Raw genomic sequence first — 26,222 nt, 5'->3', positions numbered from 1 at the left:
AAGCTGACTTGGCAATCAGCCCTGTGGCTTAACTTAATGGAGTTGACAGAGCAGCAATGAGTGTCAATGATCTCAATGGTCACAGTATCTTTCATTGTTTACAACATATTGGTTCAGACAGTCTCTCTAATTTTAATCAATATCTGCCATTCTGGCTGTCCTGTGAATTCAACTCCTCGCCAGCTAGGTTTAACTCAACTGGATTTTTAATATGTACTCGCTGATTTCAAATGACACAAGTAGTGAATACCAATTTGAACTGTTCAAGTCAAGGTTTGGGTTAGATAGTGAAGCATAATGGAATCCATGTACAGAGCAAGGCAGAGAAAAAGATTGAGAGGTATGTACGAATGGGAAAGGACTGAAGGAAAAGGGAATTGAAAGACATGGGCAAGGTAGAACAGATACAGGAGGGAGGAAATTAGGGGAGTGAAAACAAAAAAAGCTAGAGATGGAGGAGTGGGAGGGAAATAGCAGGAAGTGATGGGGAATAGAGGGAAGGCAGGAATAGGAGAGGAAAGGATGAGGGCTGTAAAAGGAAAGCGGGCAAAGTGAAGAAAGGAGAGGAAGGGAATAAAGATGGCATATTGAGGAGGAGAATTCAAATCAGTGGGATTTAATTATCTGAATCAAGGAACAACCAGAACATCTGGGAACTGCAGCAAGTACTGTAAATGGGAGTTGGTGGACTTGTAGGAAGGAAAATTTCAACAGTTTGGGTTTCCTCCCTGTTCAGTTTATAGCTGTTGGATCACCTTAAATGTGACCCCACTGTCATCATTTGGTTACCTAGTGTTATATTTACAGTTCTGAAGAAGTTATATTGAACTTCAAACATTAACTCTGTACCTCTTTCCACAGAAACTGCCAGACCTGCAGAGTTTCTCCAGCATTCTGTGTTTATTTACAGAGTCATGGTTGGATGCATGATGCAACATTGAGACTATTTTACTATATAATATATTACCGAGGTCTCACCCCGGTACTCAGAAATCTTGATGACTGATGCATGAGTTTATCTTGATTTAAAAATTTTGTACATGTTCTAAAAAATATCTGGCCTATTGGTCTAAGCGCAGGCACTTTTCCATATAAACTGTGAAAAGATTGCAGGTTGGAAAGAGAAATCTTACAATGCTGTTTAGAGTCAGCACAGAAATCAGAAACATTTTATCGTTGGTTATTTTGGAGAATCTGAATTAATATCCACAGTCATCCCGTCAATTGAACAAAACAAATAATGATGACCAGAGATTTCATTAAGGACCTCAGACAGAAAATAAAGAGAGAAAGTGCTGGGGAAATTCAGCAGGTCCGACAGCATCAGTGGAGAGAAAAAAACGAAGTTAACACTTTGACACCAATGTGAATCTTCTTTGGAAGGTGCCGTACTTGCTGAGTCCTCCAGGGTTTTCTGTTTTTGTTCAGATCTCCAGAATCTGCAGTATTTAACTTTTATCTCAGTATGAGTCAGTTGGACGTATATTTGAAATGGGTGTATATAACATGGAGTTAAATCTCTCTCTCTCAGGATTTCTTCAGGAAGATTTTACTTATCGGTTGCAGCCTCTTATAGCTAGCCAGGCCTATCTGTGACAGGCAAATTTCTCCCACAGTGGCTCCAAGTGAAGGCAGAATCACTGCTGGTGACAACTGACTCTGTCCTTCTCTTCCTCCTTTTCCCTAGCACGCTGGTTCTTTGCTGAGTTTCAAAGGCATGTGAAGCACTCCAGAATCCTGACCTATGGCCTACACTTCCTACTTGTAATGGTCAGTGTGGCACACAAAGGATGACTTCTTAAGGCAGCCCGTGAAATGTCTGGAAGGGGCCCTTTGTTCTGTGGGGTCGGTTAACTCTTAAAGCAACACAGTCTTGGGTAGGTAGCTGCTGTCCATCCAGGCAACACGATCTACTCAATACAACTGAATTTGCAGGATAATGGCTGGTCATTGTTTCCACCACTACAGTATTGGTGATGTGGTCATATCAGTGGATCTTGTAGATATTGTGGAGGTAGCACAGGTGGAAGCAAACGGGAAGATGTGCACATCAGCAGTACAAGACCCATGACTCAGCGCCACATAGAAGGAAAGTAAGGCCTATGGCTTTGCACATAGTATTTACTCTGTGTTTCAAGACTGTGGTTGTTTCAAGGCATCCAAATGCATAACAGCCTATTGCCCACTTGCTTGTCTGTGGTAGCATCAGAGAAAATAATGCTCCCTATTTGGGTAAATTGCCTGAAAGCGTTCAGCTTAGTTCCCCCCAAGGTAATATCTGGTGACGTATGTTATTTTTGGGCTGCAGGGCCTACATCTTCTTTAAAATGATTTTTAATCTTAATGGTTGTGCTGCTTCAGAATGATGTGGTTATGCATGACAGGTCTGACGGACTAGGGGTTAGCAGATTAGACTCACCAATGACATGAAATGTACGGACGATGGTTCTTTGCGTGGGCCTGAAAATTCTGGAGATTGCAAAACCTTCCATCAGTCCGGAAGTGAGCATTAATGGCCTTTATAAGATCTTCCAATGGCTGCTGCAACATCAGGCTAAAGAGATTGTGAATAAGGTTAGGGCCACCGTACATCCCTGATGGTTGCAAATGGTGATTCATAAAGGATGTGAGAACATGCTGTTCTATTTGACTTTCTCGGACTGATCAATATGAAATTGTCTTACTATGGCTAGGAACCTGGGACAGCATCCAAAGTCCATCTCTGCTTACTGTATCAAATACCTTGGTAAGGTCGACAAAAATGAAGAGTTTTGACTTGCTCTTCCCTTGTATTTGTCTGAGTGCAAGTAGCATATCTCTCGTGTCTGTGTTGGTTGTGAAACTGCACTGGCTCTGGGTGGGTTTCAATTGCAGTGACAGGCACAAGCCTGTAGGAAGTATTCTTGCCAGGATCTTCTTGGCAACAGAAAGGAGGGTGATCCCTCACTAGTTGTTACAATCCGACTTATCATCTTTTATTCTTGTATAAGGTGGCGATAACAGCATCTGGAAAATCCTGTGCTGTTTCCAGCAGAAAAAAACCCCATGGAACTTGGTATGTATAATAGGGCCGGCATACTTTCAGGATTCTGATGGAGTTCCATGGGTTTTTAATTACGTTCATTACAAGTGTGAAATATAAGAGCATTTTAAAATCAAACAACAATACAGTGACATTGTGTGTATTATTCCTAGGTGGGTAGCAGAATATTGTTGGATATTTTGAGGCTCTAAATGTGGCACTAAACTGCGAAAAATCTGCTTTTAATTCTTAGCAAGCCTGCTGATTTAAGCACACTAAGAATTAAAGTTTGCACACTAGTGGTTATAAACACTATTAAGGGAACTTAGATGTTAGGAGTAAGTTTATTTTTGTAATAACCGTAAACCTAAAAAAGCTAAAAATGATAATTAGGCTTCAATATATTGCTTCTGCTGATGCTGTATTCTTATCTCTATTTGCTCCCTCCTTCCATTTTCATTTTGGCCTTTAATTAATGTCTTCCCCACCCAAAGTATTTGAACTAATTTTCCTCTGAACAGGACAAATACAAATGATATTTGGCTCAGAATTTGCTCTAAGAATCAATTTTCAACTAAGCACTAAAAAACTGATAAAAAGATGTTGGAAAACAACACATTAGCATATAACAGATGATGAGTGTACAGGATAATAGAAGATCAGACTCATATAATCAGTCTTTTTATTTGCTCTTGGAAGACAAGATCCATAGTGGAATGTCAGAAAGAATATCTTGTTTGTTTAGGTATAATATTAACCATCTTTTATACATTACGTTTTCTTTCCCACTAAGAGATAATCTATCTCTGGACGCTAAGATTTCATTCATCACTGCAAGACAGGCAACTGTGCGACGTACAAGATCCAATTTGTACATCTCACAGGGATGGTTACAGGATAAATTGTTGTATCACAAGTGAAAGTCAGCAGGTATACATTATACTTGTGGTTTCTAACTGCTGTGCTCTCTTAATGCAATTGCAACTATACTTCAATAAGTATTTAATCGGTTATAAAGCGTTTTAGGACATCCTGATATTGTGAAAAATGCTATTTAAAATCAAGTTTTACTTTATTTCTTTCTTTATCCTCCTCCTCATTCCTGCAGCATATAGCAAGGTCAACTAGTCATCCAACTACTTGGTTCAATGAACCTACCATTGCTATGTTTCCATGGTTACCTTTCCATTCACGGTCAGATCATCACCAAAGGTGGTCGATCAGGTTCTGCACATTATCTTTAGAAACCTATGCTTGGCCCCCTCTTTTCACTCATCCACATGTTGATTTTTGGCAGTAATGTTCACAGCTTCCATGTGCACAGTAAATGCAACCAACTCTACTTCCCTTAATTCCCTTTATTAATTCCCTTAGTATGCCTCTGTATTATCAGAATGTTTTCTCCAACACCTAAACCTGAATGAGCAACAATTTGCTCCGGCTGAACCATCTCAGTGGCTCCAGCCACAATTTCCCCCTATTCCTTTGTCACCAATTCCAAACATTCTCGAATCTCCTGGACTCTTGTGCGGTAGTCACTACATAAATCCTTTGTGTAGGCAATGGCTTTTTTTCCCTTGGTTTGACAGCCAGGATTTTCAAACGTAGAAAGGATAAAGAATCCTTAAAAGTTGTTATTTCTGGTTTGTTGCCCATGCCACGAGGTGAGGAATAGAGAGAGAGAGAGAGAGAGAGAAGTTGAACACATGGCTACAGGGATGGTGCAGGAGGGAGGTTTTTGGATTCCTGGATAATTGGGGTTCTTTTTGGGATAGGTCTTCATCTGAATCAGAGGGGTACCAATATCCTGAGGGGGAAATTTGCTAATGCTCTTTGGGTGGGTTTAAACTAATTCAATAGGGGGATGGGAACTTAAATTGTAGTTTGAGTATATAGGAGGTTGAGAGTAGTGAGGTCAAATTAAAATTTCAAAGTTGCAAGAGTGCACCAGCAAGCAGGAAGTTGGTTTGAAGTGTCTCTACTTCAACACCAGGAGCATCCGGAATAAGGTGGGTGAACTTGCAGCATAGATTGGCACCTGGGACTTCGATGTTGTGGCCATTTCAGAGACATGGATAGAGCAGGGATAGGAATGGTAGTTGCAGGTTCTGGGATTTAGATATTTCAGTAAGAACAGAGAAGATGGTAAAAGAAGGGGGGGGGCTGGCATTGTTAGTCAAGGGCAGTATTACAGTTGCAGAAAAGACATTTGAGGACTTGTCTACTGAGGTAGTATGGGCGGAGGTTAGAAACAGGAAAGGAGAGGTCACCCTTCTGGGAGTTTTCTATCGGCCTTCAAATAGTTCCAGAGATGTAGAGGAAAGGATAGCAAAGGTGATTCTCGATAGGAGAGAGAGTGTCAGGGTAGTTATTATGGAGGACATTATCTTTCCAAATATTGACTGGGAATACTACAGTTCAAGTACTTTAGATGGGTTTTTGTCCAACGTCTGCAGGAGGATTTCCTGATACAGCATGTAGATAGGCCAACAAGGGGCGAGGCCACATTAGATTTGGTACTGGGTAATGAATCCAGCCAGGTGTTAGATTTGGATGTAGGTGAGCACTTTGGCAATAGTTACCACAATTCGGTTATGTTTACTTTAGTGATGGAAAGGGATATGCATATACCGCAGGGCAAGAGTTATAACTGGGAGAAAGACAATTACAATGGTATTAGACAAGATTTAGGATGCATACGGTGGGGAAGGAAACTGCAGGGAATGGGCACAATTGAAATGTGAAGCTTATTCAAGGACCAGCTACTGCGGGCCCTTGATAAGTATGTACCTGTCAGGCAGGGAGGAAGTGATCAAGTGTGGGAGCTGTGGTTTACTAAGGAAGTTTCTCTTGTCATGAGAAAGAAGGAGGCTTATGTTAGGATGAGATGTGAATGCTCAGTTAGGGCACTTGAGAGTTAGAAATTAGCCAGGAAGGACCTAAAGAGAGAGCTAAGATGAGTGAGGAGGGGACATGAGAAGTCATTGGCAGATAGGATCAAGGAAAACCCTAAGGCTTTCCATAGGTAAATCAGGAATGAAAGAATAACTAGAGTGAGATTAAGGCCAATCAAGGACAGTAGTGGGAGGTTGTGTGTGGAGTCAAAGGAGATATAGGAAGCGCTAAATGAATACTTTTCGTCAGTATTCACACTTGAAAAAGACAATGTTGTCAAGGAGAATACTGAGATATAGGCCACTAGACTGGATGGGATTGATGTTCACAAAGAGGTGGTGTTGGAAATTTTGGAAAGCATGAAGATAAGTCCCCTGCGCCTGATGGGATTTATCCTAGGATTGTCTGGGAAGCCAGGGAGGAGATTGCCCAGTCTATGGCTTTGATCTTCATGTCGCCACTGCCAGAAGACTGGATAATAGCAAATGTTGTTCCTTGTTCAAGAAGGGGAGTGGAGACAACCCTGGTAATTATAGACCAGTGAGCTTTACTTCAGTTGTAGGTAAAGTGTTGGAAAAGGTTATAAGAGATAGGATTTACAATCATCTAGAGAGGAATAAGTTGATTAGGGATAGTCAACATGGTTTTGTGAAGGGTAGGTCATGCCTTACAAACCTTAGAGTTCTTTGAGAAGGTGACCAAACAGGTGGATGAGGGTAAAGCACTTGATGTGGTGTATATGGATTTCAGTAAGGCATTTGATAATATTCCCCATGTTAGGCTGTTGTACAAAATACGGAGGCATGGGATTGAGGGTGATTTAGTGGTTTGGATCAGAAATTGGCTAGCTGAAAGAAGACATGGGAAAGGTTCATCCTGGAGTTCAGTTACTAGTGGTGTACCGCAATGATCTGTTTTAGGGCCACTGTTGTTTGTCATTTTTATAAATGACCTAGATGAGGGTATAGAAGGATGGGTTCATAAATTTGTGGATGACACAAAGGTCAGTAGAGTTGTGGATAGTGCCGAAGGATGTTGCAAGTTACAGAAGGATAGAGATAAGCTGCAGAGCTGGGCTGAGAGGTGGCAAATGGAGTTTAATGTGGAAAAGTGTGAGGTGATTCACTGTGGAAGGAGTAAGGAATGCAAAGTACTGAGCGAATGGTAAGACTCTTGGTAGTGTAGATGAGCAGAGTGTTTTTGTGTCCATGTGCATAGATCCCTGGAAGTTGCCACCCAGGTTTATTGGGCTGTTAAGAAGGCGTACAGTGTGGTAGCTTTTATTAGTAAAGGGATAGAGTTTTGGAACCATGAGGTCATGCTGCAGCTATGCAAAACTCTGCTGTGGCCACACTTGGAGTATTGCAGACAGTTCTGGTCACCACATTGTAGGAAGAATGTGGAAGCTTTGGAAAGGGTTCAGAGGAGATTTACTAGGCTGTTGCCTAGTATGGAGGGAAGGTTTTAAGAGGAAAGGCTGAGGGACTTGAGGCTGTTTTCATTCGAGAGAAGGAGGTTGAGACATGACTTAATTGAGACATAAGAGATAATCAGAGGGTTAGACTGGGTGAACAGTGAGAGCCTTTTTCCTCGAATGTTGATGGCAAGCATGAGGGAACATAGCTTTAAATTGAGGGATGATAGATAGAGGACAGATGTCAGAGGTAGTTTCTTTACTTAGAGAATAGTAGTGGCATGGAATGCCCTGCCTGCAACAGTGGTAGACGCTACAACATTGGATAAACATATGCAGTGCAGTGCAGTAAATTTTAACATGTTTTCAAGAATTGCTTCAAATTTTTAAGACGTCATAGACACTGTTGCAATCAAAACTGAACTTAATACCATTACTGCTGGATAATAATTCTCCTTCATAACACACTCCAAATTATCTGTACTGAGAATGACAGGAATGTTTCTTTAACTCCTGAGTGTGCCCAGTCAGATGGGAATATTCCTTTGTATTGTAACTTGTCCTTTGTCCTGCATCACTGAATATTTTAAAAACTGGATTGTATTGTCTGACAAAGATAACAACTGAGCCAAACCCATGGAAATTATCTTTGTGGACACTTCCATAAACATTAAAAATTAGTGACTTACCTTGAAGATCTGGCAAAATTAACTAAGTTCAATGAATTTTATTATATAGTTCCTTCACTTCTCAAATGCTGTCTCACAGAAGAATTACATTCAGATCTCAATTACCATTGGAATAAAATACAGCCACCATCATCAATTTTGAGTCCCATTAGGAATGAGTCTGGAATGCCTTTCAAGTTAATAGAAATTTATCACTATTTTAGCTTCTTGTGGGTTTGATTAAAGTCCCAACTTCTTCACCAATACATAATGAAGTAAACGGAGTTGTAAACATTGCAGAGTTCAGCACTACACTTTAAGAGTGACATCAAGAAAGTGGCAAAGTTTTTTTTAAACAGAAAAGCAAAATTAGGTGACATTAAAGACAGTGTTTCTCACTTCTGCTGCTTCTCATCAAAGCAGCCTCTGCACTGCCACCAGGAACATGGTTCACTTTGGTGGCTGGCAGGAACCCTGCAGAATTAAAGAAACATGGCAGAAAAAGTCTGTAAGAAAGTGGGATAGGCCAAGTGCTGGAAAGGAAACCCCTCCAAGTTTCCTGTTAGGAAAGCTAGGCTGCTGTCCATGCACACGGCCTCCTCTTTGCTTTGTACACCTCGACCCCTCATGGTCACTGGTGTCCTCCATTTAGCTGAGGACCTCCTCAGACATGCTACAGGGAGGAAGTGCAGGAGAAGGGGTCATGTGGTTTATCACCCTGAATAGGTGTAAATTGGCTAGATCCTCCTTGGATGGGTAACATGTCTGAGCCCAGTTCTTGCCACAGAGATTGTAGAGAGGAAATGCATCTATGCCAGGTTTGATCCTTTCCTTCCTCTACAAACGTGTGCACGCTTTGAACGCATAGCGCCAGTGGGTAATCAAAATGAGGAACCTTAACTAATGTTTCTCTCCCCTTATCACAGCAGCTGAGGCCAATTGTAGCATACAAACCAGTATGGTTTAGCTACTCATTGGGCAACTTCACTATAGGAAGCAGGAAAAGTTTATTGTAAAACTTTTTTTTTTGCAGTTTGTACTATTTAGGTTGTTCAGTTATTATTTCAGGAAAAACTTTGAGAATGATCTTTCTGGTGCTTTCCAACAGAAACCTCTTAAACTATACTATCCTGCCATTAACTCAAAATGTAACTGTAGTTCAGAAACAACATTTCTCCTCTTTCAAATACACATTTAATATAAAATAATCAGTTTACTGCAAATTTAAAATTATATAATATTAAATGACTTACACGGTAATAATTATATTTGTTTTAAAATAGTGATGGAAAAGGATAGATCAGATCAGACGTTAAAAGTTCTAAATTGGAGGAAAACCATTTTTGACAGTATTAGGCAAGAACTTTCAAAAGTTGACTGGGGATGGATGTTTGCAAGTAAAGGGACAGCTGGAAAATGAGAAGCCTTCAAAAATGAGAGTCCAGAGACAGTATGTTCCTGTTAGGGTGAAGGGCAAGGCTGGTAGATGTAGGGAATGGTGATGACTTGAGAAATTGAGGTTTTGGTCAAGAAGAAGAAGAAAGCATATGTCAGCTATAGACAACAGAGATTGAGTGAATCCCCAGAAGAGTCTACAGGCAGTAGGAGTATACTTAAGAGTGAAATCAGGAGGGCAAAAAGGGGACATGAAATAACTTTGGCAAACAGGATTGAGAATCCAAAGGAATTCTACAAATACATTAAGGACAAAAAGGTAACTGGGGAGAGAATAACGCCCCTTAAAGAGCAGCAAGGCAGCCTATGTGTGGAACCACAGGAGACAGGGAGATACTAAATGAATATTTTGCATCAGCGTTTACTGTGGAGAAGGATATGGAAGACAGAGAGCATGGGAAATGAATAGTGACCTCTTGGAAAAATGTCCATATTATAGAGGTGGTGGTGCTGGACATCCTAAAATGCATACAGGTGGATAAATCCTTGCGACTTGATCAGGTGTACCCTAGAACTCTGTGGGAAGCTAGGGAAGTGATTGCTGGGCACCTTGCTGACATATTTGTATCATCGATAGCCACAGGTGAGGTGTCAGCTGACTAGAAGTTGGCTAACATGGTCTCATTATTTAAGAAGGGTGGTAAGGAAAAGCTAGGGACTTACAGACCAGTGAGCCTGACATCAGTGTTAGGCAAGTTGTTGGAGGGAAGACATGTATTTGGAAAGGCATGGACTAATTAGGGATAGTCATCATGGCTTTGTGCGTGGGAAATACGTAGGGTGGCACGATGAATCAGTGGTTAGCACTGCTGCCTCACAGTGCCAGAGACCTGGATTCGATTCCCGCCTTGGGTGACTGTGTGGAGTTTGCAGAGCAAACTCTGTGGAGTAGACAGAGCACCCTGTCTACGTGAGTTTTCTCCTGGTGCTCTGGTTTCCTCCCACAATCCAAAGATGTGCAGGTCAGGTGAACTGGCCATGCTAAATTATGCAAGTGTTAGGTGCATTAGTCAGGGGTAAATATAGGGTAGGGGTATGGGTCTGGGTGGGTTACTCTTCGGAGGGTCAGTGTGGACTTGTTGGGCCGAAGGGCCTGTTCCATACTGTAGGGAACCTGATCTAAAAAATTCACATCTCATGAATTTGATTGACTTTTTGAAGAAGTAAGGAAGAGACTGACAAGGGCAGACCTGTGGATATGATCTATATGGAGTTGAGAATATGGTGCTGGAAAAGCACAGCAGGTCAGACAGCATCCGAGGAACATGAAAATTGAGGTTTCAGGCAAAAGTCCTTCATTAAGAAAGCACTATATGATCCATATGATCTATATGGACTTCAGTAAGGTGTTCGACAAGGTTCCTCCTAGTAGACTGGTTAGCAAAGTTAGATCACATAGAATACAGGGAGAACTAGCCATTTCGACACAGAATTGGCTCAAAGGTAGAAAGCAGAGAATGGTAGTGGAAGGTTGTTTTTCAGACTGGATGCCTGTGACCAGTTGTGTTCGCGTGGATCAGTTGGGTCCACTACTTTTAGTAATTTCTATAAATGATTTGGATGTGAAAATAGGAGGCCTGGTTAGTAAGTTCACAGATGACAAAGTTGGAGGTGGAGAGGATAGCGAAGAAGGTTACTTCAGATCACAATGGGATCTTGATCAGATGGACCAATGGGTCGAGGACTGGCAGATAAATGTGAGGTGCTGCATTTTAGAAAAGAAATCAGGGCAGGATTAAGACACTTAATGGTAAGGCCCTGGGGAGTGTTGCTGAACAAAGAGATCTTGGAGTGCAGGGTTATAGTTCCTTGAAAGTGGAGTTGCAGGTAATATAGGATGGTGAAGGCAGTATTTGGTATGCTTTCTTTATTGGTCAGAGTATTGACTACAGAATTTGAGACATCATGGTGCAGCTATACAGGACATTGGTTAGGCCACATTTGGAATACCGCATGCAATTCTGGTCTCCTTCCTATCGGAAGGTTGTTGTGAAACTTGAAAGGGTTCAGAAAAGATTTAAGAATGTTGCCATGATTGGAGATTTTGAGCTAAATGGAGAATCTGAAAAAAGCTGGAGCTATTTTCCCTAGAGCATCAGAGGCTGAAAAGTGACCTTATAGAGGTTTATAAAATCATAACAGGCATTCATAGAGTAAACAGACAAGTTCTTTTGCCTGGAGTGGATGAGTCCAAAACTAGAGGGCATAGGTTTAAGGTAAGAGGAGAAAGATTTAAAAGGGACCTAAAAGGCAACTTTTTCACGCAAAGGATGGTGCGTGTCTGGAATGAGTAGCTGGAGGCTTTATAACATTTAAAAGGCATCTGGATGGGTACATGAATAGAGGGATATGGGCTAAATGCTGACAAATGGGACTAGATTTAAGATATCTGGGCAGCATGGACATGTTGGACTGAAGGAACTGTTTCTGTGCTGTACATCTCTAGGACTCTCTCTAACTGCTCAAAGATAAAATGGGCCACACATCATTACAAATTCTGATACAATGTTCAAACTAAACTTCTGAGGTAGGAACTTGTCTCAATCTGCATTGTTGAATGTACAGTATGAGATTGGCTGTTGCTACACACAATTCCTAATATTCAGTTCATTGCAATCAATGCGGTTAGACATTAGACAGTGTTGGCTGACCAGATAGTGTCCATTTTGTGCCACTACCTAAGACAAATTTCTCCCCTCTGTCTTTGGGCCCATTGCAGTTCAGCCAAGGACAAGCAGCTACCTTCAAATCAATGTACTAATCATCCACTTCTTTCTGTAAACTTGTTTTATTCCTGTTTGTCTCTCACTAATCCTTTAATAAAGCTCGTGGGCAGTCTCATTATAAGTGATGCATCATCCTTATTGTCATGCATAGCCATGTCTCTGAAAGATCCAAAGGGCTATTCCATCTAACATACATCAAACTTAATTTTTCTTTAAAAAGTCCTTCAGCTTTCTGACATGTATCTTCTTTTCTCCTATCCCTAACATAAACAGATTTCTTATCGATTTGTTACATCGTATTCTCTAATACCTTGACAGTTCGAGCCTTTTCTTTTGATGGCCATCTTTTCAGAAACCGTGGCCAACGTGCTTTTTTTGGCCAATGGTTCGCAATTTCAATGGCTGGTACAATTTCCACCTCAACATGTTGTTCTGTTGTTTTCACAGCAAGTCGTATGGTAGGTCCAACATTTTCCAAAACATTGATCTTTCCTGTGGATAGAACAGAATTTTTCTTGTTCAACAGGTAGGTTGATGTTTGGAGGCATCATTATCATTTCAGACAGGGAAACAAGGACAAAGAAAGTGGTGGAGAGAGAGAGGGAGGGAGAGAATGCAGACAAAAAAATGCAGAAGAGAGAAATCGTCATTACAGGTAGTTCTGGGATAAAGCGTGTCTCAGCAGTGTGATTTGGCCATAAGAATTAGGGAACAGTATTTTCGAGAATGCTTACGTCTATTGGCAATAGCGCGATTCCAGCAGCAATCTATCATTTTGAGGGCTTTGTTCGGCACATGCGGCAACGTGCACACTGAAATCTCCACGCTGATGTGCACATGCACCAATGTCAGCTGCCGACACAGCTATGAGAGGTACTATACAGAGAGAAGCTCTCTTACATTGTTTAAATGTGCTGTGTTAAATTTACTTTTGTTTCATTAGTAAATATGATTTCAACCTTCATTTAGGCTGTATTGTACTTTGTGTTAGACTTTTGGGTGATTTTTGAGTGATTGTGAGTGATATTTTTTTGCTGGTCTGCCCTTAATCCCACTTTTCCCATTGGTCCCATTATTTCTATTAAACAATTTTCTATTAAATCGAGTTTTTGCTGGATCACAATTACAGTGTTACAGGAGAACTATCTGAGCAACAATCAATAAGTTAAAAGTCAGATTCTGGGCTGAGTTATTACTTTTTATTAGTCTGGCGTTGGTTATTTATTTATTTAGTTAAATAGCCAGTTTGGGGTTTTTATTCTTTACTTTACTTTTCTATATATGTTTATACATTTGTACATGAGGGTGGGTTGGGGTGTTTTTCCACATGGGTTTTTTTTGTATTGTTTTGAATTGTATTATTTGGTACTTGTAATATTAAAAAATCTTTTTCAAATATATTTTTATTGGAAAAATAAGGTCAGATTTTTCTGTTCAATTATCTTTGCACATGGGCGTCAAAGCAGGATAAGATTTTGGATATAATCAGCGTGCAAATCTTAATAGTCTTATTATTGAATGGTGCTTCCTTACAGGTTATGTCACAAAATTGTCAGGAATTCAACACAGATGCACTTTCAATAACTTTTCAACAAGGATTTCTTTTTGTAACTTAGGTTATACATGTTGAGGCACCATTTCGCCCCATTGTGCACCCTGTTAGATTTTTTAAAAATAATGAATAATTCAGCTGAATCCAAATTTAATTGTACCAAATTTAATCTTTTTTTTGCATTATAATCCAGGGCAGTTTGGTTCAGGACTGTTAAGATTTGCCACTCATCCCTACTTGCTCGGTTTGATGGTGAAGCAGAGCATAAAACTTTGATGTTGACAAGAAACTAATCAACTGCAACATTTATGTGTTATGAAAGTTCTCACCACAGGTGACTAATAGATATCTGCAAGATGCCAAACAATCTGGCCCCACATGCATAGATACACACCCGGAATGAATTTCCATCTGTCAGTGTGTAATTGGCAGCATTTCCACTGGCATATTCCTTCTGGAGACTCTGTGGTGTATTGTTGGCAACGTAACTCGGCGATTACTCAAACAAAACGGCTTGGAGCTCGAGGCATTTGAAACGCCACTTATTTCCCTTGATGGTTTGGAATTGTTGCTTCCAAAACTCAATATATTCACCTAGTTAAACCAATTGCTCAAATCAACTAAATGCACTGAAGCAGGTCCTTACAGTTGCCTGCATTAAACCACCAACTGTTTCTACTAGCAATTTTCAATTAGAAACAATGTATAAATTGGACTGAGCTGAGGACTGTGGACTGAGTACCCAGCATTAAACTCCTATCCATTATTTAAAATGATATCATTGTATCTGTTTGCAGGTAAGGTATTCCTTCAGTAACTAGCCTAATTGAGATTGATCAATACAGACTTCTAATGCATGAATCGTTTTATCTCTCAACAGGGTTTAGCAAACAATCCACTGAAAAGCATTATCTTCCTGGAGTTACACCCATTAACCTGTTTGATATTGTTGGTGTTTTACTTTGGTCATGGCAGACAGAGGTTTGTGAATCAACAAGACAGTAACCAGGAATATAGGCAGGCCTCCTACAAAACATACTGCAGGCCTACTTTAGTGAAACACTATACAATCTAAACACAATAAAGCGATGGATGGGGGAACATGCATACATTTTGAATAGCTCAGCATTCTGTATGGAAACCACTTGGTTATTCAGTTATGAACGATATAATTTAAAGCAGCTTTTTCATGAGAAGATGACACTCAATAACCTTCTATGTGATCCAGTAATATCATTTTGTATTGTAACTTGTTCATATAAAACTTTTGGTATGCTTTTTGGAGCACAATTGGGATATTGAGTTTGACTCATCAGTAAACAAGCATCACTTTATCGCTAATGGTTTCTTCAGTTATGGAGTCAACTATCTTTGCTCTTTTACACTTTGAACATTTTGACTTGAATGTTAATAGCAAATCATGAATATCTTTTGACAGTTTAAAGGATCTCTTCTCAAACTACTGGTGGTGGAATCTACTCCTGCCTAATATTCACATGGTAGTCTGACAATCACTGATTACCCGTTGGGAGTGGAGGCCTTTTTTTCTTCTCTAGGCCTATACTCTCAATTATCATCACATCCTTACAACCCTCACTGTATTGCCCATGCTCTTCTCACCCGATAACTTCCATTGTCCTGTGACCTCCTCAAGGTCACATAGAATTGCAATTTTAAACTCCCAAAGTGCTTTCCATTCACTGCGATACTTTTTGCAGACATTACTTTGCTTAACAATTTATTCAACCATAACAGCCTTATATCCAATAAAGATTTTACCATTCCTTCTTGGCTTTTTGCCCTATTTGTGAGACTGCTACTACTTCCTCAAGTCCAAGGTGTCCAAAGCTTAGAGATTTGCTTTGGCAGATTCCTTGCCTGGAAATCACATCACAAGCATGACTTCTAGGTAGGGGACATGTAAGAGGTAAGCTGCTTGCAGCTGCCAGTGGAGGAGTGTTACAGTTACCATCTCCCTGGGTAGAGAACATTGGTGCTTGGGGGAGTAGTGTCACAGGAAAAAAAACTTCATTTCTCCCATATGCTGTCCATCCTTACTTTCCTAAGGCACATGGGACATTTGCAAGGATTTTGGATATAGGTTAGCTCGCTGAGTTCCAAAACCTCAACCTGAGCTACAAATCTTTTCACATTTGCAAGGACTCACCGGCCAAAGTCTGTCTCAGTGAGTCTGTGCAGAGTTATTGTTCCAAGACCCATATTAACTTTAAGACCTTTGACCAACTTGGCAAATATACATCACATTAAACCTAGGTATGAATTGTTCTACCATGTGAGGAGTTCTACTGATGGGACTTGAAATGTATGCAGGCAGGCAAAGGGACCCTGAGGAAGTGGTCATTACTGGGGCTGAAGGATGAGGAGGAGGAATATTCCACATTGAGGCACCTTTAAAGACAGGGTAAGATTTTGTCAATAAGTGGGAGGCAGGCAGGAAGATGCCAGCAATTGGGAATATGGTGTTGGGGCATATCTAGAAGTTAACTGTAGGAATGGCCTGTCCCACCTCTTTACTCCCAAAGGCCAAGAAGAGGTCACCAAAGTGGTTGCATTTCCACCTCCTACTAAATCATAACCAACATCCTGGAACCCACTGGGAATCTGCCCGAGAATTCCTAATGGTTTCCTCTCCAAGTGGCAGCTCTCCAGTTGCTGATAAAATCGAACATGAGTTAGGATCAGGAATAGGTCCCCAAGCCTGCTCTACCATTCAACAAGATCAGGGCTGATCTCATTATATCCTCAACTCCACTTTCCTTTTTGTTCCCCAATACCTTCCACACCCTTCTAAATCAAACATTTGTCTCATTCAGCCTTGAACATATTCAGTGACTCAAATGAAAATTCCACAAGCTAATAACTTTTTGAGAGAAGAACATTCATCCTCATTGCAGTCTTACTTTTAAACTGTTGTCCCTACTTCTAAACACTTCAACAAGGGAACCATCGTTGCAGCACCATCCTATGAAGTTTCCTCCAGATTTTATAGTTTCAACAAAGTCAACTGTTATCCTTTTCAACTCCAAAAGATACAGGTCATCAACGCTTCCTAACAAAATAATACCTTCATTCCAGGAATCAGTTTCGAGAACATTCTTTGAACTGCTTCCAATGGTTCTAACATCTTTTTTTGATGTAAGACGACCAAAACTATATGAGTGATCAACTGTGGTCTCACCCTTTACAATTGTAGCAAAGCGTCCCTACTTCTATATTTAATTCCATTTGACTTTTCAATCATTTGCTGAACCTGAATACTAACTTCTTGTAATTTGTGTCCCTGGACATTGTGATCCCTCTGTATCATGCATTTCTACAGCCTCTTTCCAGTTAAACAGTGTTTTGATTTTCTATCCTTCAGCATGGATGAGTTGGACCAAAGGGTCTGTTTCCATGTTGTACATCTCTATAACTATATCTTTTCAATGAACTACCATAATTTTACTAAAGTCACCTTCAGCAGCAATTATTCAGTTTTCTCCATATATTTTCCTCTCCGGAAGGTGCTAGCTCATGTGAGTACATGGTTTTACAGGTGCCAAAAACCACACAGTGATCATACTTGCAAGCAGATCACTTTCACTGTTGACAATAGAGTAAAAGAAGCAGCAACAGATTTGGTTCCTGTTCTGCTTTCTCATTGATTTCAAATTTTCCCCGATAAGTGGGGTATGCATGATATTCTATCATAGCAAGCATGATCTCAGTCCAGTTATCGCCTTACCGCATATCCATAATCATGCATTTCCCAGCAAGTGATCAAGTAGGAAACTTGTATGAATTATCCCCTCCCTAGCTCTTAACCTAATGCCATTCATAGTACTGCCCAGATGACAGCAGTTTTCTTGACAAAGACCAAAATATCATAGTTTAACCTGGCACCACATCATTAACTCAAAACAATGAGGTCACTTTCAATTACAGTATAAATCATTCCTTCATCTGTACTTTTGTTATCATGGTATAATTCCTTTTCACTTACAAATCATTTACTTTTAATTTACATTTTTCAATAGTGATGTTGTGTCTTAGTTAGCTCTGCACATCTTGAGTTCAGCATATATGAAAATTAGTATAAAATTAAATTAACAAACATTCAGATGTCAAACCAAAGTCATTTGTGAGCTGATCAGATACAGATACACCTCCACAACATTCTAAGCTGCAACATTGAGTTGAAATGGGAAAATAAAGCCTTACATTTATATAGTCCTTTTCATGACCGCTGATTATGTCAATATTTTTGAAGTGGATCTAGGGGGCAACTTTTTCAGGCAGAGGGTGGTGCTTGGAATGAGCTGCCAGAGGAAGTTGTGGAGGTTGGTACAATTACAAAAATTATAAGGCATCTGATTGGGTATTTGAATAGGAAGAGTTCGGAGGAATATGGGCCAAATGCTGGAAAATGGGACTGGATTAGTTTAGGATATCTGGTTGGCATGGACAAGTTGGACCAAAGGGTCTGTTTCCATGCTGTACATCTCTATGACTCTGACTCTATGGACCCCCTGTTGAAATGTGAGAAATGCAGCATCCAAATTACATAATTTATCAAGCTCCCATGAACAGCAATATGATAATATCTAGACAAACTGATTTTTTTGAAATTCTTGAGTGTTATTGTACATTTGATTAACATTTGTACAGTCTACATAAAATAATCAATCTATATTGACCATACCACCTACACATTAGCCATCACAATCAGCAACTTTTACTTCAGATGAGCAGGTTTGATTATTTTTTTGAATCATAAAAATCTTAACTTATCTTAAAGAATCATACATATTAGTTGCTCTGAGAATGACAGCAACTTTGAACTGTGCATGCACAGACTAACACAGAGATTCATAAGTTACTGTCAATAAGTCTATGCTTCTCGACAGAGGTTCCCACAGACTGCAATCACCATTGCAATCATTATTTAACAAAGTTAGTTCTGCAGTAAAGTCCTTTGAAAAAGTTATTCCTCATTGAATAAGATTTAATAATATACTAATTTCATAATTACAATTAAATACATTTATCGATCTTGAAAAGCTAATTTTATATTTTCAGAATATCAAATTTCTGCATAGCAAAAACTTTCAGCGTAAAATGTTTTTTAAAAATTCCTTTTCTACGAGGATATCTTTATTTAGTTTCTATCTCAAACAATCATAGTCATTTATTTGAGTATCTGTAAAGTAAAATAAACGTGAAGGGAATCAATGCCTTCACCTTTCATAAATCATAGAACCCTTACAGTGTGGAAGAAGGCCATTTAGCCCATCGAGTCCACACTGCATCCTACCCAGACCCACTTCCCATGCTATCCCTGTCACCCTGCATTTCCCATGGCAAATTCACCTAGCCTGCACATCTCTGGACACTGGGGGAATTTAGCATGGCCAATCCATCTAGCCTACACACCTCTGGATACCAGGCGAATTTAGCATGGCCAATCCACCTAGTCTGCACATCTCTGGACACTGGGAGGAAACCAGAGCACGTGGAGGAAATCCATGCAGACACAGGGAAAACATGACAACTACACGCAGTCACCTGAGGCTGGAATCAAACTCAGGATCCCTGGTACTATGAGGCAGCAGTCCTAATCACCAAGCCACCATGATGCCCTTTCTGTTTTGTGTGTGTGAATACATCTTTTTAATATGTTCCTCATCTGCTTGCTGACGTTGCTGCCACTAAGATGGACTTGCAGCAGGTTTTAAACTAACAAGATTAGAGGGGAAACTACACAGAGATTGCTAAGCCTTTTGTGCAGCTTTTTTCAAGGTCACTGGGTCTTAGCCTGTGTTTCAAATTATAATGATGGTTCTGATCCTTTACTTACCACGAAAGTTAGAGGCTTGAAGTGGTTTCTCAAGCAGAGCTTTAAACATTGCAACAACTTTAGAAGGAACAATATCCCCTTCAATAGTCACATCAGACTGGTGCCATTCCTGAGCAGACTTAAGGAACTGGTCCACCTCCAACCATTGATGCAACTTCTCAGGCTCCTGAACTGGCGAGATGAGTTTGGAACCAGTCAAGGTATAATAGCGCCACTGGCGAACTTTCCGTTCTGTGTAAGCTGACAGACCTCGGAGTGGAACCATAATGAAAAACTGTGTTGGTGATTGAACCTGAGAGAAATTAAAACACCATTTGGACACTAACATTCCCTTTCAGGCATTATAGTAAGTACGGAGATTTGAACACACAGTAAAAAAACGTTCATCTTTGTAATTAACCACATCGTGAACATATGATGATTGCAAAGCACATGTAAAATTTCTCAGCTAATAATTATTATCTGCCTGTGTATGCATGAGTATGTTTGATCTGTTCAGGAACAGATCATCAGACTGCACAGCTGACAGAAGTAACTCCAGGCAAAAACACTAATGTGAATGACACCAATGTCATTAATGATCAATATCTTGTTTGTGAGGAGTAAAATTATAATTAAATCAGAGAATAGCAGTGTGTAAACTGGAAGGGAAAGTTAGATCAATGTGTGCCTGCAGTATAGTAAAATGATTTTTTTTAAAACCAGAGACAAATGAGAGAGTATACTGGAACCATCTAAAATGAACCATCTAAAATAAAATGATTCTTCTCCACACTGAAACTAGTTTCTTGTTGACATGTTCTCTCATCAATTTTCTACACTTTACCAGGCATTGACTCTTGACTCTGATAAAGTTACAGCACCTGCTATCTCAAGGCGTCTCACTCAAGTAGTCATTGTTTTCGACTTCGAAGTGAATGTACTTTATTGTGATGATTATCACTGTTTATTTGATTATAACCTGATTCAGGAGATCCAATTTTAAGAATTAGAATATAATGGTGTAGCATCCTTTATCGTGTGTTCAACTGATGATAACCGAAATACAGCTAATAGTGGAATTTTTCTATTTTCAATCAAAGTCCTTTGTGAGAAGCATTCATGGTGTGCAGTCCATCAACATTTAGAATGACCTCTCTCACACAACCTCTGCTCTTCACCTCAATTATTTTGTAATCTGGTTGTTGGGGAATTTCCGTTATTCCATGCATTCCAACTGGAACTCTATCAACAAACACATCGACTTGGACCTGCATTTAACACCCTCTAAGAAAAAGAACAGGAAATGACATCACCACAGGAACTAACATTACCACAGGGAATTACATCACCAACCCAAGGAAACCCAAACACATAAATAAAAATTGGGTCACTAACACCAGTGCTTCACTGGAGGCTCGCTGATGATGTTACCTAGTATGGTGACAAAATTTCTGAAAACAAACCTTCCAGCTCAGCGAGCAAATTTACATCCAGGAACCTGGAGGTCTGGGCACATGGGATAGAGGGGAGTACAGTCCTTTTACTTGCACACCACCACACTAAGCCCTTATACAACCAAATTGTAAATGATGCCCATAAGTACAGAAAGGAGGTCAATGATCATTTGCCCTCCCCAAGGGTAAGTTCCACTATCTTTTCTCCTCTACCTCACACCCACATGGTAACCACTCACTCTGTCACTAAGCACACAACTCACCAAGTCTCATGGACTGCAACTCTCATTATTGCATATGTTATGCTCATTCAATAGCTCTCATCTACTCATCCTCATGAGTTCTGACTCTTCCTGCCCTCTGCACTTAGTACTCACTCACTCGGTACACCTCACCACTTCAGCTATTTGCATATCACCACTAACTGCTTTCCATTCTCTTCCAGTATACTCAATGCCCTCCTTTGTCTCATGTCATGGCCAGAGAACATGAAGAGAAATTCCAAAGAAAACTGTATTCGCTTCTATTTTCATATTTAAATTCTGTTTCTTTTAAAAATGGACAATTATAAAATGGCTGAGGCTGATCACATGATTATATTTCCAAAAGCTTCTGAACCCCTGCATTATATGGTCATTCTGGCTGAAGCTGATACAAAGAATTGAGAGATGAGGCATTTGCTCCCAGCCAGCATTCGACAAAGGAAAACATACAGAGCTACGAAATGAGCGCTAATGCTTTTACAAGTGTCTTGGTGGCTCGCTGTAGAACCTCTAACAGCAGAGGTAAAGCTAAACTGTTAGCTTAGTGCCTTTCCAATTAGCCCACTGAGATGGGTGATCAACAGCCGAAATGCCTGTTCTTGTCACATGACTGAAGTCGGTTGAATCACTTAAATATATAACTCTATGATTCTATGCTAGTTGCTGCTGAACTTGAGGGACCAGGACTCTATGCTGATTTAGCAGCCTGTTGCACACCCTCTGCCTCTGTCCTCAAGCTGTTGATTAGAAAGAAGCCAACACTTTGCTTGCAAGAAGGAACACTACTGTGGTGAGCTCATCAAGGAAACTATTAGTAGACATGGACTTCTGGGAAGGTGTAGCTCATTTAAGTGATTTACCAAATCTTGTAATTTCTTACATATCTCCTCTCCTGTCCTCTTCACTTTTCCCAAGTTCTTGATGGTGAGAATGGAGTAAAAAGGCAATCCTCCTATATTTTGAATGTTTTGTTAATAAATATCAACTTTGATTTCACTTAGGAGGATTTTATTATGGGTATACTTCAAAAATGGGAATAGCAGACCAGAATTTGGAAAACATCTTCTGTCTGTCAGAAGAAGGATCAGCAGTATACAAACAGAAAGGAGTAAATCAGACAATATTTTATTGTCTCTGGCTTAAGAGCGTAAAACAATCATAAATGAAATTTATCCCCTTCACCCTTTGGATGTGATACTCAGTACACAACCAATTGATCCATCCGCCAAGCTGACGTCTCCACAGCACCCCAACTAAGTCTTGCACTAGTTACACTTGACCAGTATGACTGACCATGACTGAATGTCCAGACAGACTCTGGTACCTGAAAGTGGCCAAACTGGAACTGGACAAGTCCCTTGACTGTGGCAGTATCCCCTGACAGTACTCCCATTTCACCCCACTAAGAACTGCTCCCCTTTGACTTTCACACATTGCCATTTGCTTGTAGCACATGCAGTGTGTTTGCCACATTTGCCTCTGGCACATGCTGAACATGTGATATTGATGTAACACAGTGCCATACAGTGTTATGTCAAAATAATGTCAGCAGAGTCGATGCCTGATGAAACATACTGAGTAGGATCTGCTGTAGCACTGTACTGAAAATATAAAAATATGGTTTTGCTATGGACTTCTTTGTAGGCTGTTCTGATCCCATTCTTGCTACAATTGTGCATTAACTAATAATTTAGAAGTTCCAGTATATTCAAGCAAGTTATTCTCACAAAGTAATAATATTATGTTGTAATCATGCACTAACACCATTACTGTCAATGAGTTTTATAAGACCTGAAATGTTGCAGGAAGATTGGACTTCTGGCTGTTTAGCTTGATGTCCCAAACCATGTGAAACACACACTTACAATACTGTACTTCAAAACTGTCAAAGAAACATAAATCCACAAGCAAGCTATTCATCAATGGATGTGGTGTACAAATGTTTGGGTTTTCCCAAGCACAATCTTCACAACATTTGTTTGTCACCCAAAAACATACAAAGAAGCATGTTGGGAAGTAACAGAATATTATTTTTACTGAGGCAGAAGAAACGATACATGATATATTTAAAATATTTCAGTTTCACACAAGTGGCTAGTTTATTATGCAAAATGGCAGAAAATTATTTTTAAAAGTTATTTCGATAGGTTGAACTTGGAAAATATCAGTGGAATCTGGAGTTGGATCAGCAAGGGAGAGAAGTTACATATCTAGTGACAGGAGGGCGTAATGATGCATTGGGAAATGGATTGGGAAAGTGGGGAATGGAAAAGTGTTGGAATGCAAGTATGGAAGAGCGAATCATTATGATGTGTACCTGGATAGAAGCATGTTGGGCTCGCTTCCCTGTTAGAATAGATGACCATTTAGCCACTACAGCCAATTGGTCCTAGAAAAAAACAATAAAACAATGTTCTGTAAAAAGAAAAGTGAACTCAGACTATTATTTAAAAGAGAGAACCAGAAAAACTGAAAAATATCGAGAACACAAGGCATCTTGAAAACACTGAGACCTTAAAAAAAAATCATTAGAATACTTAATCCAAAATATTGTTTTATGCAAACAATCTGAATTCAAATATTACTGCAGTTTGATATGGTCCCAGCTGATGATACTACTGGAGGAGTCAGATTCCCAAATGGAATGTGGAATAATAGATCTTGAGCATTTTCTCAGTTAGTTAGTTAGTTACGGTGGTGCTTAGTCATGAAGACATGTTCATAACAGGCTGCAAATTTCTTATAAAAACAGAAGTTAATTACACAAAAGGAATTTAACAAGTCAAACTAAATATGGAAAACAATTAGTATGATCTCAAAACACACAAAATAAAATTTCAACTTGTTCCTCTGCGCTATTAATTGTAGAGAGCCAACTCCAGAGAAATTCCCCTCATCTCAAATCTTTAGCATCGACTTAAATGACTCCTGACAGTTCTTATAATGGCAGAAAGGTCTGATCAACTGGAAGAAGGCTGCTCACACTGACAATGGCTCAAAGTGTCATGTAGACTGGAACTGGATAGCTGCAAATCCTCTCTAGCAGACATCTTTTTGAAAGAAAATGTAGTCATTGGACGTGGGTGTCACTGACTGGGCCGGCATTTATTGCCCATCTTGAGTGAGCCTTGAGAAGATAGAAATGAGCTGTCTTTCTGAACTGCTGAAGTTCTTTTCGTGCATGTGTACCACAATGCAGTAGGGAGGGAGTTGCAGATTTTTGGCTCAGCGAGTGAAGGAACGGTGGTATGTTTCCAAGTCAGAATGGCGAGTGGCTTAGAGGGGAACTTGCAGGTGGTGGTGCTCCTATGTAACTGTTGCCCTTATCCTTCTAGATGGAAGTAGTCATGGGTTTGGAAGGTGTTGTCCAATAACTTGGGTAAATTTCTGCAATCAATGTTATAGATGGTACACACTGCTGCTACTAAGCATTGGTGGTGAAGGGAGTAGATGCTTGTGGATGCGGTGCCAATCAAGTGGGCTTTATTCTGAATGGTGTCAAGCTTGAGTGTTGTTGGAACTGCATTGAGGCAAGTGGGAGTATTTCATCACACACATGACCTTGAGGAGTCAGGAAGTGAGTTATTCACTGCAGGATTCTTAACCTCTTAATTGATCTTGTAACCATAATACTTACATGGCAAGTCCAGTTCAAATTTTGGTCAACAGTATCACCTAGGATAGATATATGGTGATTCAGTAATAGTAATACTATTGAATATCAAGGGGTGATGGTTACATCATTTCTTTGTGATGCTAATTATTGCTTGGCACAGATGTTGCTTGCTAATTGTCAGCCCAAGACTGGATACTAACTTGGTTAAAGACAAAAAAAAATGCAGGTGATAGATTCAAAGGTAGAAAAGCAGGAGGTTGGAAGAACACAGCAAGCCATGCAGCATTAGGAAATGGAGAAGTTAACGTTTCAGGAGTAACCCTTCTTCAGGACTTTAAGGAGTCCATGGATTGGGAGGTTGGCTTCCATGATGGTCTGGGCTGTGCTCAAAAACTTTTTTATAGCATCTCAACTACTGTATTTTTACCTAGTGAGTTTAAATATTAAGTCCACCAGCCTGTTTGCGTCTTCTTGAAGCTATCACTGTTCTTCTCATGGTTCACATTATTTCCCCAGTTTTGTGTCCCCTGCAAATTGAGCACCTATTTGATGGAATGAGGGCAAGTGTAGTCAGTAGTAAAATTGCTCATTACAATACATAGCTACAAGGCAGCATCATCCCTAGTTTTCTTAGTTAACCTCGAGGGGGATCAAACTTCACCCAATATTTAGTAATTATGCAAGAACGTCTGAAGATGTCAATCATTCACCTCCTTCCATGCACCCTGCATCAGACCCTAGGCATCCCTTCCATTTTGACTGTCCTTTGTCAGATTATTGAAAATGGAACTTCAAGGTTCTTTAAATGTGGGACCTCAGCAGTTACACAAGCACCAACTTGAATTGAATTGAATTGAATTGAGTGGAGTTGAATTGAATTTATTGTCACGTGTGTCGAGGCACAGTGAAAAGCTTTGTCTTGTGAGCAATACAGGCAGCTCGCAAAGTAGCATAGATAGTAAATAATAGGTAAACAGCAGCCAAAACTAAAACACAGGCGAATGTTAAGTGTTTGTGAGTCCATTCAGTATTCTAACAACAGTAGGGTAGAAACTGTTACGAAAGTGGCTGGTGCATGTCTTCAAGATTTTGTACCTTCTCCCTGATGGTAGAAGTTGAAGAAAAATATTGCCAAGGTGGGATAGATCTTTAAGATTGCTGGCGGCTTTTCCTTGACACCGGGCCTGGTAGATGGATTCTATAGATGGGAGGTTGGCCTTTGTGATTGTCTGGGCTGAGTTCACCACTCTCTGTAACCGTCTCTGATCTTGAATGATACAGTTGCCATACCAGGTGGTGATACATCCAGACAGAATGT

At 40.0% G+C, this 26,222-nt stretch overlaps 1 protein-coding gene across 5 annotated transcripts in view; it reads right to left on the bottom strand.

The window, feature by feature from the left end:
- The window catches only part of mab21l3 (mab-21-like 3), a 62,824-nt gene that overhangs the window by 13,625 nt on the left and 22,977 nt on the right, over nt 1-26,222 (bottom strand). For 3 of the 5 annotated variants that reach the window (XM_072585206.1, XM_072585205.1, XM_072585207.1), the window contains exons 4-6: nt 23,606-23,677; nt 19,590-19,881; nt 12,491-12,672 (exon numbers count right to left, since the gene is read on the bottom strand). In XM_072585206.1, the coding sequence (XP_072441307.1) occupies nt 12,491-12,672; nt 19,590-19,881; nt 23,606-23,677 (546 nt within the window). The remainder of the gene's footprint in view (nt 1-12,490; nt 12,673-19,589; nt 19,882-23,605; nt 23,678-26,222) is intronic. The other 2 variants (XM_072585209.1, XM_072585208.1) reach the window with 2 other exon arrangements.

Source organism: Chiloscyllium punctatum, chromosome 15 (genome assembly GCF_047496795.1).
Source record: "Chiloscyllium punctatum isolate Juve2018m chromosome 15, sChiPun1.3, whole genome shotgun sequence".
In the NCBI taxonomy this organism is placed as follows: Eukaryota; Metazoa; Chordata; class Chondrichthyes; order Orectolobiformes; family Hemiscylliidae; genus Chiloscyllium; species Chiloscyllium punctatum.
This window is presented reverse-complemented; position numbering and strand designations above follow the sequence as displayed.